The sequence below is a fragment of the Notechis scutatus genome, chromosome 8, assembly GCF_049901735.1.
Source record: "Notechis scutatus isolate UNSWTSFEM ecotype Mainland chromosome 8, rNotScu1.2, whole genome shotgun sequence".
Classification (NCBI taxonomy): Eukaryota; Metazoa; Chordata; class Lepidosauria; order Squamata; family Elapidae; genus Notechis; species Notechis scutatus.
Window position 1 is genome coordinate 22,041,895 of NC_142016.1, and position 18,167 is coordinate 22,060,061.

Below are 18,167 nucleotides of genomic sequence, written 5' to 3' on the forward strand. Positions count from 1 at the left end.
TCATTGCATGTACCCACTGAGTTTAGAATTTGGTGGTATTGTTTGTGTAAATGTTGTCCCCAAAACTGGGCCCTTGCTTGGTGTCGAAGCCGATAAGTCACTGGACACAAGGTGTGATACAATATACTTCTATTTTGGTACCAAGATATAAGGAACCTGGCTCAAAAGCTAACCAAGGGACCTGATTACAATCTTACAGCAATTTTTATAGCCAAGGGGTGGTCGCATACAGCCCTTTGCCCTTCCCCTAATAATGCATGCATAACATATAATATTGATTGGTTATTTGGATCTCAGCCCCCTACATAGCTATATGTCACATCACCTGTGTTTCACCCCAGGTCACAGGTATCTTGCAAAGTGTCTTAGTTTCATGTGCCAGCTATGTGGTTTTGGGGGTTTTTCATATAAGCAAGCAATTCTTGTTCCTAATATCCTGGCTAGTGTTAACTTCTGCCTCGCTAAGAATGTGCTGTTCCAACCCTTTTCCTGTTGCAGAGCAGCTCAAAGCAGCACCCCCACTCCCCCATGACCATTTCCTTCTGTAGAGAGAGAAAACAGGAAGGAGCAAGGCTGCCCAAGGCAAAGAAATAAAGATAAGAGAAAATGTTTTATCAGAATTCATATTCCTCACTCTCATGTCCCTTCCATCCCTACCTGGGTCCTATCTCCACATATGACCTTTCATCTGATCCCCAGGGTCTCCTCTGTACATACATTCCATCCCCTGAGCCTTCATCCCCCCCCCCCCAGGACCTTGGGAAGGCCTACTTCCCAAAGGTCCTCCTAAGACGATCAACTCTTTTTCAACCCTTATTTGCTTTATTGGCCTCATAAGCAGTTGTCTGAGTAGAGGTATCACACAGGGGATGAAGGCTAGTCCTTCTACTGCACACAACATCAGGAACAAGAGCTGTTTGACCCAGGCAGATCCTGGCAACCATGAGACCAATGTCTATCCCCAGTAATGTCTGTCCAATTTGGGATGCTCTTGTCTTGCAGGTCCTTTGCAGCTTCTCTGACCACTCCTGATTTATTCATATAGAACATAAACACACCTCAAGTTAACTCAAAAGCCAATTTGGATATTGGGGGGTGGGGGGGGGGCAAGCCCAGCCACAATTACATTATTATGCTCCTTTATCTATTATATCCTATATTATGCAAGATAGATAGATAGATATAGATGATAGATAGATAGATAGATAGATAGATAGATAGATAGATAGATAGATAGATAGAAGATAGACATAGAGACAGACAGAGGCAGAGATAGATAGATAGATAGATAAATGGATAGATAGATAGATAGATAGATAGATAGATAGATAGATAGATAGATAGATGATAGATAGATAGATAGATAGATAGAAGATAGACATAGAGACAGACAGACAGAGACAGAGATAGATAGATAAATGGATAGATAGATAGATAGATAGATAGATAGATAGATAGATAGATAGATAGATAGATATAGATAATTATGCTCCTTCTAAGAAAACCTTTTTTTGTTGCCTATATAAAAGAGGTGAACCCCCCCTCTTTTGGACTCTCTTTGACTCTCCATTTCTCCCCCAATGATGTTGCAATGGTTCGGCCCAACTGTTGCTCGCTCCCTCCTCCTCCCAAATGTCTGTCTGAGCAGCCCCCACGGGCGCGAGCCCCAGTCCTTTGGCTTTTTGTATTCTCCCAGCCTGAAAAAGCGACAGTTTAAGTCCCCATCAAAAACCAGGCAAATCAGGAGGGTTCTGATTGGCCGCTGGGGTTGAGGGAAAATAACAGCCCGGCAGTGATTGGCTCGCGGTGCCAGGGGAAGATGTTAGGGAAACTGCGATTGGCTGCTTGGCGGCGAGCTGTTGCAGGGACCGTTTTATGGGCGGCAGTGGGTGTAGTAGGCAGGTTTCAGAGATGCAGATTTAATTTTTCTGTAAATTCTGTGTTGATCTCGGCGCTCCCCGCCCAAATAACCCTTATTATGCAATATTTGAGTGGCACGTTACTACCTAGTCCCCGGGAGTGACTTTATCAGAGAGATCGAAGATCCCTCTTGTTGCCTCACAGCTATCCTGGTTGAGGTCGACCCTTCTAAACTTCTTCCTGATTGAAAAGCTTTAAAAAAAAGGCCTTTTTTTTTAAAAAGGCCTTTATAAACCCTTGCAACTTTCTTTCTTCCTAGCCAAAATTTGGGGCCACCTGGCCACCTCAGGGTGCATCCTTGCTTGTTGTGGGATCCTGATTCCCACATGGGGCTTTCCCATGGTGTGAAATGGTGTGAAGTCTTTGGCTTTGGTCTCCTGTGAGACCTGCAGCTTTTGCAAACCATGGTTTATGTATGCTTCAGGATAGGGGAAGCCAGACAGTTGGGGCTTGAGCCAGCAATCCAGAATTAAACAAACTCTGCTTTATGTCAAGCTATGATTGCAGTCGGAACGACCTGAGGTCCTTCCAGAAGATGCCACATGCGAGGGTGCCCCTCTTAAAAAATTGCCAGTTGCACCCTTTGTCAAGCCTTTATTGCCCCGGGAGTTCGTTTATTTCATTTAATTTCATTTATTATATAGCCGCCCCTAACTTTGATGGACTCGTCCAATTCCAGCATGATCGTATCAGTCATATCAAAATGACTCTCAGGGTGTCTTCTTTATGAATCTTGCAAATAGGAAATATCCCCCAAGCAATGTATGGTAACAGTTAAACAGGCCAGGCTTTCCCATAAAGGCCCTCATTGCACAGAAGAGATTCTATTATTATTCCTGGCTTCTAATTGTTATCTTTATGGCCTCAAGCCAACATTTCGCTTATTTAGCAATGAATTTTCTGGAAGCAGATATGGCTCACTTTAAAATATTTATTTTTCCTGCACACGCTAACCCCTCTGACAGTACTGTTCTAAAGTCGGAAAGCAACCACAAAATATCGGGGTGTGTGTGTGTGTGTGAATGCATGTTTCAAACAAGGAAAAAGATAGATGCATGGCAGGATTGAATTGCTGGGGAATGTGTATAAAACATGGTACCTGAATTGGAAAAAATTCCAATTAACTCTGTGGTTGGCTCTAACTTTGATTGAGCCAGGGTCTTTTATGTTTTCTTCAAAAGACATTTCCTCCTTCTCTTTCAGGTTCACACATTATGGGGGACAATGAGGATCTTGATGCTGCAGGTGCCCCAAATGTCCAGAGCAGCCTTTCAGATTCCTCCGTGGAGAGCAATGCCACGCAAGATGACTACCCGCTTCCCAGCACCACACGTTCTCCAACCTGCGCCCGCTGCCGTAATCATGGCATCAGGGTGCCATTGAAAGGCCACAAGAACTGTTGCCAATTCATGGACTGCCAGTGTGACAAATGCATCCTTATTCTGTAAGCTAGGAGGGGGAAACATGGTGAAAATGAAATGCCGGGCTTTGCTGTTCTTGGGAGGTGCAATGCTGATGGCATCGTCGGATGGCCTCAGAGGGAAGCGTAAATAAGAACTGAATTGCTCTTTGCAGGGATTTGGTAGCTTGGAGACCCATGTTCAGGAGGATAGTGCCTGCTTTTGTTTCCTAATAATGGTGGCTTCAGGTTGAATTAACAGCTTCTTGGCCAGTAACTTGCTCTGAAAATGAAAAACAGCCTTGGAAGTGTACAGTTTTAATGGGAGAAACATGACTATATGCTAGCATCTTAAATGCATTTCTTAAAGCCAGGGATACCCACAATATAGCCCTCTAGATTGTGCTAAATTACAAGTGCCATTTGCTTTTGCCGAGGGAAGATAGCAATAGCACTTAGATTTATATACTTCTACACGGTGCTTTACAGCACTCCCTGAGCAGTTTACAGAGTCAAGCTATTGTTCTCAACAGCCTGCCTCCTCATTTTATCATTCTCGGAAGGATGGAAGGCTGATGGGTCAATCTTGAGCCGGTCAGAATCGAACTGTTTACAGTGGGCAGAATTTGCCTGCAATACTGCATTCTAACCACTGTGCCATCATTTGAACAGCATGACATTGCAGGTAGTCCTCGGCTTACGACCACATTTGAGCCCGACATTTCAGTTGCTAAGTGAGTTTTGCCCCGTTTTACGACTTTTCTTGCCACAGTTGTTAAGTGAATCACGGCATGGTTGCTAAGGGAATTGGGCTCCTCCGTTGACTTTACTTGTCCGAAGGTTGCAAGTGTGACCCCGGGACGCTGCAACCATCATCAATGTAAGCCAGTTGCCAAGTGTCCAAATTTTGATCACCTGACCATGGGGATGCTACAACGGTTATGTCGGTCATAAATCACTGTTTTCAGGAGCGTCGTAACTTAAAATGAGCTCTCAATGAATGGCTGTAAGTCGAGAACTACTGTATTAATTACCCACCTCTTGCAGAGCCCAAAGCAGATCCATGAAGCTATTCCAGAGTTACAAGCCTCTATATCCCCATTGTGCTAATGAACAGGCGAACATCAGAAGAAAGTGAAATTGAGGAAGTATAGAAATTTACTTAGTACCCAATTTACAACCGATCCTGTTCTCTTAAGCACTGGAGTTTAAGATAAATCGAGGCAATAAGGTCTCCTCACTTTGTTGGAAGAAAAATCCTTCTGGGTTCAGTTCCAAGTGGGGAAAAAGACACTGGAATCATGGAAGTTGCTTGGAAAGATAATGGCCCATTTGTACAGGTGGTGGTGGTTCTGCCTCTCTGAGTTTCTGCTTCTCTTTTAGGGGAAATATTCGGCCTTTTTAATATATCCTAAAATATTTTATTTTTTTCAAGGAGGGGGTGTGGGTGATAACTTCCTACAGCTTCTCTTGACCAGTTGAACTGCTTGATTTAGCTTGGAGACCACCAGGCCATCGTCGTGCAGTCAGTGGGAAGGATTATTAGAATAATCGTGCAAACAATGTTTTGTGGTTGTTTGTCTTTACTTCTGTTATTTGATTATATATATATGTTGGGTCTTCTAGGCAAAGACGCCGGGTCATGGCCGCCCAAGTGGCTCTTCGTAGACAACAGGAGCTGGAGCTGAAACGACACTTTCCCAGTGGTTTGCTACAACTTCAGGACAGTGAGCCATCAAACTTCCTCCCCTTGGCCAAACCGCTGAAAGCGATTAAACCATGCAGGGGAGGGACAGGTAAAACCATTTGTAGCGTCCGATAGAATACCAAACGAAAAAATAAGAAAATAGACTACAGTGGCTTAGGAATGAGTAGATGATCTAGATCAGGGGGGTCAAACTGAAGGCTCGCGGGCCAGATCCAGCCCGTGGGGTGCTTAGATCTGACCCATGGGACAGCCCTGGAAACAGGGAAGGACCACCCACGGTGCTCCTGTAAGTGAAAATGGAGCTCGGGAGGGCCACAAGTGGCCCGAGCTCCATTTTTGCTAGCAGGGGGTTGCAGGAAGCCGTCACAGTTGAAAACGGAGCTCGGGAGCCTGTTTTCACTGGCAGAGCGCACAGGCCGCCACAGGCACCCCCGACACGAGTGACGTCAAGCTGACCTTACCCACCCTGACCATGTCCCCCCCCCCTCCCAAGGTTAAACACAACCCTGATGCAGCCCTCAATGAAATTGAGTTTGACACCCCGGTCTAGATTCTAGAACAAATGATAAAGTTCTAGATTCAAGCATTTTTAAGATATGTGGACTTCAACTCCCAGAATTCCCCCAGGCTGTGGAATTCTGGGAGTTGAAGTCCATACATCTTAAAGTGGCGGAGACTCAGAAATACTGATGTAGAAGACATGACAAATCCCTGTTGGGGAAACTGGTGTGGTTCAGTTTGGGAATCTTGACCATTGGCCAAACGATGACTCACACTGGAGTCCTTCTCCCCTTTGGTTGGATAGACAAGAAGGAAAACGAAGAACCTTTGAACGAGTCAGAAGATGGACTCCGGGGGACTTCAGGACTCCTGCGAAGACAGAGGCGGAGAACTGCAAGGAAGGTAAGAAAACCTGCTGATTTTAACAGCAGATTCCACGTAGCACCTCACCTATCATACTTCCCTAAAAACAAGATTCCTTTAAAAAGTTTAATCCGTGACAAAGAAAATGAAAATAAGGAACACTATCTCGTTCTATTACCAGTATAGTACAGGTAGTCCTCGACTTACAACAGTTCATTTAGTAACCGTTTGAAGTTACGACGGCACTGAAAAAAGTGACTTATGACCGTTTTTCACACTTACGACCGTTGTAGCATCCCTGTAGTCACATGATCAAAATTCAGACACTTGACAGCCGGCTCTTATTTATGATAGTTGCAGTGTCCGGGGGTCCCGTGATCCCTTTTTGCGACCTTCTGTCAAGCAAAGTCATTGAGGAAGCCAGATTCACTTAACAACCGTGTACTCACTTAACAACTGCAGTGATTCACTTAACAACAGTGGCAAGAAAATGAGGCAAAGTGCATTTGACCCATGACTCGCTTAATAACAGAAATGGTGGGCTCAATTGTGGTCATAAGTTGAGAACTACCTGTACCTTTTTTATGCGGGAAATCTTAATATTAGTAGGGAAAAACATTTACCTCTCAGTATTTTATCCGCAATCACCATGCAGCCCCTAATCCAGACAGACTGAATCGAGATTTCCTAATTGACAATGCTGTGTGTCAGTGCCTCTGTAATGAACATCCTACATACAATTCGGATTTTCTAAGAACAACTATATCATATTTCGTGGCCCTAAGTAAGCGTTCCTAAAATTCAAAAAAAAACACCATAGAGTTATTTTTTAAAATTACATTATTTCATGCAAATAAATCTTCAGTAAGATAGATGCTGGTGGGGGAGGGAGGGAGGGAGGGAAGAATTCATTGACATCACAGAATAAGATGTTTAGCAGTGCAGTATTTCCAATCTGTTTCTTATGCTAACATGTTACATGTTGTCTTTCAGGAAAATTCCTGGTTACCTCTGTCTCCTTGTTCAAAAGTGACTGAGCTGCCCTGGGCCCTGGGAGGACATCATGCCTCTCCTTCTTGGTTCCCACCTCCCCTTGCGATGCCCTCAAGCGCTTTCTCCCCTTTCCTGCCTCAGGAGCATTCCTTTAATCTTCCGTGTATGGAAGGTAGGTAACCTATTATTTTAGTCATGACGCTAGCATGAGCGTCCAACCTTTTGGTTTGCCTGGGCTGCCTGGAGTGAAGAGGAATTATCTTGAGCTGCATATAAAAATATATATAATAATGTATCAAATCAACCTTTATCGTCAGAGTACAATATGTGTACAATGAGATTGGCTGAGCTTCCCTTCGTGCACACACACACGCCACAACACAACTCACAGTGAAGATAGAAAGTCCCTAACCCAGTGAATCCTACTAACAAACACACAATCTTATTACAGCATGTGAACTTATTGCGCAATGCTCTGGCCCCGCAAGTCTATCATCCTATGTTGACCTGAAGTTATTTTCCATTCAAGGAGTCTGACAGCCCACGGGTAGAAACTGTTCTTCAGCCTGTTGGTGGGGCTGGCTCTGCTTCTCTATCTCCTGCCTGATGGTAGGAGAGGGAAGAAGTGCTGACCAGGGTGTGAGTCGTCCCTGAGGATTCTCCTCGCTCTTCTAAAGCGATGTCATCTAGTGGTATCGGGATATCAGCTCATGATGTTTTGTGCTGTGCTCACCACCCTCTGTAGTGTCTTTCTATCCATGGCTGTCAAGCCAGCATAGCACACTGTAGTGCAATACGAGAGGACGCTTTCTATTGTGGACCGGTAAAAGGAGGTCATCAGTCGTTGTTCCACATTGTTCTTTTGCAAGACCCTGAGGAAATGGAGTCTCTGTTGGGCCTTTCTGGCCACCGGGGTTGTGTTGATTTTCCAGGTGAGATCTTCGCTGAGGTAAACTCCCAGGAATTTAAAGGAGAAAACTCTCTCCACACAGCCCCCCCTCAATGTAAAGTAGGGCTGGTTCCTATTATGTATATAAATCACATAATAAAAGTTTACAATCTTGTTATACTGTAAGCCTCTCATTGGCCTTCCTACTCAGGCTTGACATAGCCACTTACAACTTTCTTTTTTTTTCCCTGCAGGTTGCCATGGGAATGAAGCTTTATACACACCAGAGAGTTACCTGCCTGCTCCAGGGCAGATGTTTCATCCGGGGCCTGGTGTCCCCTGGTGCCTACCTCCACCTACTGACCTATCAAGGTACACTGGGCTTGTGAAGGAAGGCAGATATCGTCTATGGAGATTTGCAGTAATCCAGGTCAGGATTGTCCCAAAAGTGCTTTTTTCAAGAAGCAACTGGACTATCTTTTTTTTTCTTTGAAGACGTTTCGCTTCTCATCCGAGAAGCTTCTTCAGCTCTGAGTGACTTTTGATTCAGTCAGAACTGACGAAGCTTCTCGGATGAGAAGCGAAACATTTTCAAAAAAAAACAGATAGTCCAGTTGCCTCTTGAAAAAGCACCTTTGGGACTGTCCCGGGATAATGGTGCAGGATCCAATCTGAATCAGTCACCAGGACCAGAAGTTGATTCTTCCAAGCTTTTGGACTTGTGCTGAAACGCATCCTCAGGGAACTTCCTCTTTCTCCAAAAAGTAACACCTTTTGTAGAGCGAGAAGTTCCTTGAGGATGGGCTCCAGCACGAGTACAGTGGGCTTCTTCAGCATTTCTGCACAGAGAAAGGTTGTTGCAGAAACTTCAGAGGCAGCAACGCCTAGCTGATAGCAAGAGCACGTAGACTTATATACCACTTTACACTGCTATACAGCCCTCTCTAAGCAGGTTACAGAGTCAGCCTCTGGCCCCCAACAATCTGGGTCCTCATTTGACCGACCTCGGAAGGAGGGAAGGCTGAGTCAACCTTGAGTCTGGTGAGATTCGAACTGCCAAATTGCAGGCAGCCGGCAGTCAGCAGAAGTAGCCTGCAGTACTGCACTCTAACCAGTGCGCCACCATCTTGGGTGATTTCAGAAATGCTAAGCAGAGTCCAATCTGGCTATTACTTGGATGGGAGGAAATCCATCAGGAAATCCCAAGGCTGTTAACAAGATTGGAAAGCTGAAAAGTAAAAATCAGGCTGGATTGACCCCTAAATAAATGGGATGGAATGGGGTGAAAGGTTGGCCCTGACCTTGCAGGCTTCTAGAAAGGCATTTAAGGCCTGGCTCTTTTCCTAGCACTCGGGTCAGGATGAGTAGAGCTCCCAGTTGGAGTTATTTAATCCTGATTGCAATTTAATAGTGTCATTTTATTTATTAGTCGATTGTTTAGTCCTGATTGCCATTTAATTGTTTTAGTTTGCTTTAATGGTGTGTGTTATTTTTCTTCTGTGTTTTAGTTTAATGATTTTTTTTTTGTATGCCACCCAGAGTCGCGTTTGAGTTGGGCAGCCATGAAAACGTTCTAAATAAATTAACAATAAAACTCAACAGGAGTCAAGATTATCTTGAGGGAGAAATGAACTGAACCGAAATCATTTTGTAGGAATATATTTACAAGAAGCAATTTAAGCTGTGCCAGTTGGATGAATTATGGGAAGTTTTAAATACTCAATTCCTGCAGTTTTGAGAAGGAAGGTTTTTAATGAAAATAATGAAAACCGATCAGATTTATATAAATAAATCCTGGCCGAATTATTTAAAACGATACCCAACCCTGATTCTACATTCCATCTGAACCAGATAATATAGGGCCTAGAGACAAATAAACACAAAAAAACCCAAACCAAGCTAGGTTTTATTATAGAAATGTGTGAAACAATGTAGAGAAAATTAAAGAAAATGTAAAGAAAATGCCCAAACTAGTTAGTTAGTTGGAACTAGTTAGTTCTAGTTGGATGGAACTCTTCTATTTTTATTTTTATTTATTTGATTTGTCAATTGCTTACAAGATAATAAGTATAAGTATATACATAGTTATGAATACATGAAATGGGTACATATAAGAAAAATAAAAGAAACAATAGGACAGGGACGGTAGGCACGTTGGTGCGCTTATGCACGCCCCCTACAGACCTCTTAGGAAAGGGGTGAGGTCAATAGTAGACAGTCTAAGGTTAAAGTTTTTAGGGTTTGGGGAAGAAACTACAGAGTCAGGTAGAGTATTCCAGACATTGACCACTCTGTTGCTGAAGTCGTATTTCCTGCAATCAAGTTTGGTGCAGTTAACCTTGAGTTTGTATCTATTGTGTGCTCTTGTGTTGTTATGGTTGAAGCTGAAGTATTCATTGACAGGTAGAACATTGCAATGTATGATTTTATATACCATGCTTAGATTAGACCAAAGACGGCGTAATTCAAGGTTTTCTAGGTCTAGAATTTCAAGTCTGGTGGCATAAGGTATTGTACAACGAGTAGAGGAGTGGAGAACTCTTCTTGTGAAATATTTCTGGACTTTCTCAACTGTGCTAATATCAGATCTTAATATGGGTTTCAGACTGATGAGCTGTATTCGAGTATTGGTCTAGCAAATGTTTTGTATGCTCTAGTTAGTAGTGTGATATTACCAGAGAAAAAGCTACGTAGGATTAGGTTAACAACTCTTAATGCCTTTTTGGCTATGTAGTTACAGTGGGCTCTAGCACTTAGATCATTAGAGATGAGTATTCCAAGGTCCTTTACAGAGCTTGGATCATCAACAAGATCTTGACTATTCAACTTGTATTTTATTTTCTGATTTTTTTTGCCAATATGTAAGACAGAGCATTTATTTATTGAGATTTGAAGTTGCTATTTGTTTGACCATTCTGATACATAGTCAAGATCTTTTTGAAGGGTAGCAGTATTGTCTGTGGTATTGAACAGCTTTACATCAGCGAAAAGAACGCAGTTGCTCTTAATATGATCACAGAGGTCATTTATGTAGAGTATGAAGAGAGTTGGTCCTAGAACACTGCCTTGGGGGACACCACTGTTGACAGGTACAGAATTTTATAGGACACTCCCAATTTTGACCATTTGTTGTCTGTTTGACAGGAATGCTTCTATCCAGATATGCAGTTATCCAGAGATACCATAAGATTTTAGTTTTAGGAGTAGTTTGTCGTGTACCACTGAATCAAAGGCTTTACAGAAGTCTATGTAGATTGCGTCTATTGCTTTGCCCTGATCGAGTTGTGTACTCCATATATTTTTGCAGTGTAAGAGTTGCAGATTACAGGATAGTTTTTTCCTGAAACCAAATTGTTTATTTGAGAGTAGGTTGTTTGTCTCTAAGTGGAGGATAATGGATTGGTTAATGATTCCATGACTTTACAGGTGACGTAGCATAAGGAGATTGGTCTGTAATTTTCAACTAGGCTGGGGTCTCCCTTTTTGAAGATGGGGATGACCGTGGCTTGTGACCATAGGTTAGGCAAGGAGCTGGTCCTGAAAGATTTTTCAAAGATTATGCTTAGAGGTTTGGCTATGGCAGTGAATAGCTTTTTTAAGAAGTAGGCACATATTCCGTCCGGTCCAATAGATAGAGATGGTTTTAGATTGCGTAGTGCTTTTTCAACATTGTCTTCTGTAAAATCGATATGTATTAGATCATTGTAGTTGTCTGTGATTCAGCTAGGAAATACTGGGCATGATCCATTTCTGTTTACAAATACTGAGCCGAAGAATGTGTTAAAGATGTTGGCTTTAATGGTGTCGTTGCAGTCTTTACCATTAGGTCCTATCAGGGGTGGGATGGACCTTGAGTCTTTTAGTTTGTTGTTTACAAAATTGTAAAAAGCGCGGGTGGAATTGGTGCTTAGAAGGTTTTCCTCTTGTTTAATGTGATAATTGGTGCGTTCAGTCTTTATCTGGTGGCATAAATTTTTGTATCGGCTTTTGAAATTGGCAACGTGACCAGATTTGTTTTTCCGCCAGAGTGATCTCTTTTTGGATTGAAGTTTCCTTATTGTTTTTTGTTTTTGTTTTGGGAGTTGTTGTTGGTACATATAGTTTGATGACTCTTTTGACTTCAAGTAAAAATATGTTGTAATGGTCTTGAACAGTATTGCATCCAGTGAATAGAAATTGCCAATCAAGGGATGAGAGATTGTTGTCCATAAGATCATAGTTGCCTTTTTTGAAGTTATAATTGGGGATTACATCATTGTGATGATTTTTGTGTGGACGTATGTTGAGACAAAAGTCAATCATATTGTGGTCACTGCTGGAAAAGGGTTCTTTAGTTTGTATTCCGTAAATTAAATTCAAACTATTGCAGAAGATGAGATCGAGGGAGTTGTTTAGTCTAGTGTGGTTGGTTACTAGTTGTTCCAGTCCCACATTTGTAAGAATATAGTGGCAGCATGCAGTCCAAAACATAAACTAGATATAACAGAATGTGTTAATTGGATAAACAGAAAACAAAACTGTTGGAATAATGTTTTTTGCAAACAGCGTTTCAGATCTGTCCAGGCCCCACATCCTGGGAGGAAAAAAATACTTCAGTGGACAGAATAGCCAGCTTAAATTTGGTGTCCTGTATTTTCTGATCTAAGTACAGGAACAGATGTCTATACTGACAAACATTTATTCCACACAGCAAGTTGTGGGTGTATGTGTAAGGAGAATTTGGAAGAATGGCGGCTGAAATAGTTTCTTTCCTCCTCAACAGTTGGTGTTTTAGCAAGGACAGAAGGCAAGTAGGAGACAAGCTGCCTCTAAAGGATGTTACAAACAGACCTCTCTCTCTCTCTCTCTCTCTCTCTCAATTTCTCACATTCTCTTTTTCCAGCCGCATGGCCCTGAACCCCATCAGTGGCAACATGGATTTGAGCCAACGTTCCAAGGCCCCACCCCTGGGAGGTCAGGTATTTTGTTTTATCTGTGTTCAGCCCATGAACTGAAGTTATTCTATTTCCTCTCCTGAGGGAAGTTGCGATGAAACGGTGAAACAGATGCATGGAATTATTTCATCTGTGGGTCTGATATGGGGGGGACAGACCGGGGGGGGGGGAATTAAAAAATCCCAGCAACCGGGCAGCGAACCAGTTGCTGGGTGGATGTTGCCTGCCAGAACTTCCTGTTTCCAGCTTCCCCCAAGCCTCTGGGAGGGTAAAAACAGCTCTGGAGGCCCTTTGGAAGCCAGAAGCAGGCCTGTTTCCAGACTTCCGGAAGGCCCGTTTTCCCCCCTCCCAGAGCTTCCGCGTGGACCCTGCACTTACCTCCATCAAAAATCGTGTGGAGACTTGGGGGAGGGGTGGGTGAGGCCAGGCGGTCGGTTGAAATACCGGTTTGGTGAACCAGATGTAATTTTAACATCTGGTTCGCCTGAACCAGTCCAAACCGGTAGAATTCCACCCCTGGGACAGACTCATAAACAAGCTCATTTGGTTGGGTCTCTCTTAATATCTCCATTTCCAGTTAGTGGCTGATAGGAATGGGATAGAGGTAGTCCTTGACTTACAACTGCTGGGGGGGGGAGGGACTGGCAACCAGTCCCTCCCAGTTATGACCATCTCAGCGTCCCATGGTCACATGACCGTGATTCAGGCACATGGCAACCTCCATGTATTTATGACAGTGGCAGCATCCTTGGGATTGCCTGAGCGTCATTGGTGATATTCCTAGAGGAGCTTTCGACAGGCAACGTGAAAGGGGAAGCTAGATTTATTTAACGACTGCAACAACGAGAAAAAAGTTTGTAACATTGGCTGCGACTCACTCAACAACTGCATTGCTTAACCAGGAAAGTTTAGGTCCCAAATGTGGTTGTGAATCCAGGACTACTACCTGTATTGTCATAAAGAAGTGCAAGACCTCCCACTTCAGTGCTACTTTTGAATAGATAAACATATTGCTTCCCAATAACCCACTGGCTGAATTCAACCAGCACGCAAGGCTGAGCTAAAGTACCCAGGCACTTTGTGGCTTAGGCATTTGCAGGAGGGGCAAATGGCAAAATGTGCATCGCAACATGTGACAGGCCTTTAATCATTGTAGCTAGCCACGGGCATCTCTGGTTTGTGGTTTGCCAGGGTTGTGGGAAGCTAATCCCATTTTAACCAATCTTGGGAACGGGGCCAATCCATTAAGCCATTCATATGGAATATTTGTTTTGGGCAGGGCCTTTTATATAGGCACAGCAATTAATGTGGTTATAGGGTTAAAGTACATTGCAGGAAGCCAGGCATTCTCTGTGGGGTTGGTTCCTGTTTAGCACAGATGTCTTCCTTGCAAGAATCTTATGTCTGCTGACGATGCAATAATGTGCAATAGCTTACAAAATGCATGAATTGAGCAAAATGAATGAAACAGAAAGCCTGCCTAGCCGGGGAATAAAGCAGCCTAAAAGTTATCCATAAAAGGATTAATTAAAGCAAACAGTTTTGCTGTTTGTCACTGTCAATTTCTGGGACAGTGTTTTGCACAGTGTACTTACATAAGCAAACATTCTCTTTATTCCACTCGAATTGAACATTCTAAAAAAGAAGAACCCAGGTCACCTGCCGCCTCCTAAGCCAGCCTTGGACTCAATTGAAACTAAAGCTAGAAAAAGCCCAGGGTCTGGTATATTTTGCCAGAACATCTGGCTCTGTTATCTTAGGATAGGGGTTCCCAAACTTGGCAATGTTAAGACTTGTGGACTTCAATTCCCAGAATTCTGGGAGTTGAAGTCCACAAGTCTTAAAGTTGCCAAGTTTGGAGACCTCTGTCTTAGGATGAGACAGGAGAGGATAGGTTTACCCTGCCCTCGTAGTGTTTCCTCACTTGCTGGAAAAAACAAATTGGACAGCCACTTATCTGGCATGGTATAGGGTCTCTTGCTTGAGTAGAGGGTTGGACTGGAGGACCCCCAAGGCCCCTTTCCCAACTCTGTTACCCTGAATGGAAAACATAACTTGGATCCTGTTGACGTCTCTTTGTTGACTCTGAGGTTAATTTTGTCTCCTGCTCTCTTTCAGCCCAATTCTTCCGCTCATGTTTCAGTCTGGCCCACCCGAGGGTTTTTCTTCTCGCCCCTTTCCGAGCAGCAGCTCCAGAAAGAGGCCGCCGAAGCCTTGATGGTGTTAAGGAACGCCCCCCAGGCTAGCCCCATGCTTGCCCCTTCCGGCCTCCTGCCCCCTGCCAACACCATCTCTGCCCTCATGGGCCCCCCGAGTTTCTCCCACCCACTGGAAGCCATTCCCAACCCGGCCATTCCCAGTCCTTTCCAGCCGCATCCCTCGTACATCCTGCCTCCTTACGTTCCGCAGGGCGTCAAGGCCTCTAGGGACGTAGCCGTGAAGCGAGCCCACGTGCCCCCGGAATCAGTCAATGCCCACCCCGAACAAGTTCCGGGACCCTTCTTTGTTCCACTCTTCCATGGTAGCCCTCATCCCCAGCAATACAAAAACATCCGTCTCTTCTCGGTCGCTCCATCTCGAGGGGCTCAGGTAGCGACTTCTCTAATGGTTTCCAGCATCCAGCCCGTCAAACCGAGCCTCGGGGCGGCTTCCAGTTACAGCCACTATCATTTTGCCCCAAACTTGAGAACTTTCCACAGCACCTCGGGCTCCATGCAAAAGACTGTCTGCTTGCCCCAAAGCATGCAGACTGGCTGGATTTCCGAGACCAGCGTTGAAGTCCTTGCTCCCTCTAGCACCGCTCCTGGCAATCCGCCGCTGATGCCTTTCTGTGTCTCGCCCATGGATGTCTCGGTCACCATGCCCTTCCAAGCAGGATCCCCCGTTGGGATGGACCTGCACATGCTCCCTCCCAGTTTGTCTCTGCTGAACCCCGGCCCCTGCCTTCTAGCTCAGCCCTCTTTCCCAGACCCTGTGCTTCTCCTGGGGCAGATGTCTACGCAGGGCCAACCCCAGCAGTTCCAAGAAGGAAGGTGTTCCAGCAAAAAGCCCAAAGAAGAAGAGCACGCCAAGAACCATAAGGTGCCTGGCAGCAAAGACGAAAAAGGTTAGACTTCTGCAGCTGCTCAGAAGTTCATTATCTTATGTTACTGTCAGGGTTCCGACAGATGCCCTAATTAAATCATGAGCCTTAGGCCAAGCTTCAAAAGAAATCCAATTATTTATTAGGAGCTTCATGTCCGCACGGACCAAGTGCGCACTGACCTCACTTAATTCGCACTTTGGCTCTGACTCTGTTTCCCTCTCTCCCCAAGATGTGTCATCAGTCACGTTCCCCAACAAAGCAATTTCTCGGGTTGTAGAAGTCACTCCTTCAGGCCACTCTGGGTCTCCGTGGAGATGACCTTGACGTTGCCGCCTGGAATGTGCTTTGTTTTGACTGAAATACAAGTTCCTCAATGCAGCTGTGAGGTTCAATTTCCCATCCCCTTGCTTATGGCAACTCGAGAGCAGGTCAGGAATGCTTCGCAAGTTGACAGTTATGTTAATGCTGCCCCTACATGCATTAGGCACGTAAAAGCAACTCCCATCACCTCACCAGTTTGGCAGAGGTTGAGATGATGAGAACTGTGGTCCATAATAACCAGAAGTGGATGTTTTGTATATAGATCTTTGCAGTTTTTCAGAAAGATCAATAGCAATAGCCCTTAGACTTATATACCACTTCACAGGGCTTTCCATCCCTCTCTAAGCAGTTTACAGAGTCAGCACATGGCCGCCAACAATCTGCGTCCTCATTTGACCCACCTCAGAATGATGGAAGGCTGAGTCAACCTTGAGCCTGTCAGGATCCAACTCCTGGCTGTGAGCAGAGTTAGCCTGCAATATTGCATTCTAGGCACTGCCCCACCAGGGTTCTTAAATTTAAAAACAACCAAAGCAACTTATGACACTGGTAAGTCAATCAAGGCAAAACAACAATTCTCTACACCCAACCCATCATTGATATGGAACTGCATCCCAAACCAAGGCGCAGATGGTTCCTGCAGTCTGTAATTTTTCCGGAAATCCGTTCCTACTCCCGCACTATTCGAAGGGTGTTCCTAACAGCTAGCGTTTTGCCAAAATCTGTGTCTGAATGGCTGTCATAAGTTCAGTGGAATTGTGATACTGGAGGCAACAGGAGCTCCGTGAAATGTAGTTTCAATGGTCTAACAGGTGTCTTCTGTTCTGTTTAGATTCAACCAAAACCGGGCCCTCCTGCCTGACATCCAAACCAGCGCCTAGCCAGTCTGCTCAGCAAGTCCCAGAAACCCCCCAGCAGCCAAGCCACCTCCACCAGGCCAACGGCTCCCCTTCGGTGTCTCTGAGCATCGGCCAAATGGGCTCCATCTCCCTTCCCAGTTAGTCTTCTGATTGAAAGGGCAAGGCTGACCATGCACCCAGCTGCATCTGCAGAGATCTCTGAGAGGAAAGTGGGAGATTAAGGTCTGTTGATTAAGGTCCCACTCTGGGCCAGGAGCCTTTGAAAAGGAGAGATGGCTTCCATTACTCCAGGTTGCAGCCTTGGCATGTTTTTCATTCTACCTGCAACTGAATTATTGCAATTGCTGGTACCTTTCGTTGGTGTAATGCACCAAGTCCAGATAATTTAACACAGTTGATTCATTTTTAACTAGTTATGTGCCCAACGGAAGGCAGAGTTTGTTTTGACTTGAGCCATTGTTACATTTTAGACAACAGCAAGTTTACTTTTGGTAACCAAGTTTGTTTGCATTCCTTTTTGAAAAGGATATTTTCCCTTGTTTTCTCAAATCATAGAGATACGATTTATAAGCAAAAACAGGTTTAGGACACACTGAGAATTTGATCCCCTTACGGGATCTTGCATATTATTGATTCGGGAGATGTGCGTTCAATTCATGATCCAAAAGTTTTCTGCCAATAAAACGTTCATAAGTACTGGAGTTTCCATTGTCTTTTATCAAAAGGTTGTAGTTTTCAAAGGTGTTTAGAATTCTGTCATGTTTTACAAAGAATTCTTTAATCGGGGCTATTTCGATTTTAAACGCAATATCCTTACATTGTGCACTCCAAATATTTTGTTAGGTTTATGCGTAAACTTCAGAATTCCAGGAACTGAAAATTAAGCATATTGCTTTAATAAATACCTACAAATACCTTTGAGGATATGAATGATAGCTACGAACGTATTATTTAAATAATACATGGCACTCTTATAAAACCATTTTACATTCAACCATGTATAACCCTCTCCTGCGCATGAACTCATTTAACCTTTCTATGAATTTCTGGTTTGATTTCCATAATCAGGTTTGCCACACCACGTCTGCTTCCGCAACATACTGTGCAGCTAACCTGTGATAGATTTCCCCCCTTAGCTAGCAAATGTCACCTTCTCATAGGGCTGTGATCCCAATTTAAGTGAACTGTTATTCC

The 18,167-nt window shown here is 44.1% G+C and overlaps 1 protein-coding gene across 1 annotated transcript; it reads left to right on the forward strand.

Annotated features, from left to right (window-relative positions):
* Positions 1 to 3,009: 3,009 nt before the first annotated feature.
* DMRTC2 (DMRT like family C2) lies at positions 3,010 to 17,667 on the forward strand. The gene is made up of 8 exons (XM_026681448.2): positions 3,010 to 3,364; positions 4,946 to 5,115; positions 5,833 to 5,930; positions 6,885 to 7,056; positions 8,028 to 8,145; positions 12,656 to 12,731; positions 14,826 to 15,813; positions 16,946 to 17,667. Exons 1-8 carry the CDS (start codon positions 3,135 to 3,137, stop codon positions 17,113 to 17,115), a joined length of 2,022 nt encoding a protein of 673 aa, XP_026537233.2. The 5' UTR covers positions 3,010 to 3,134; the 3' UTR covers positions 17,116 to 17,667.
* Positions 17,668 to 18,167: the final 500 nt, after the last annotated feature.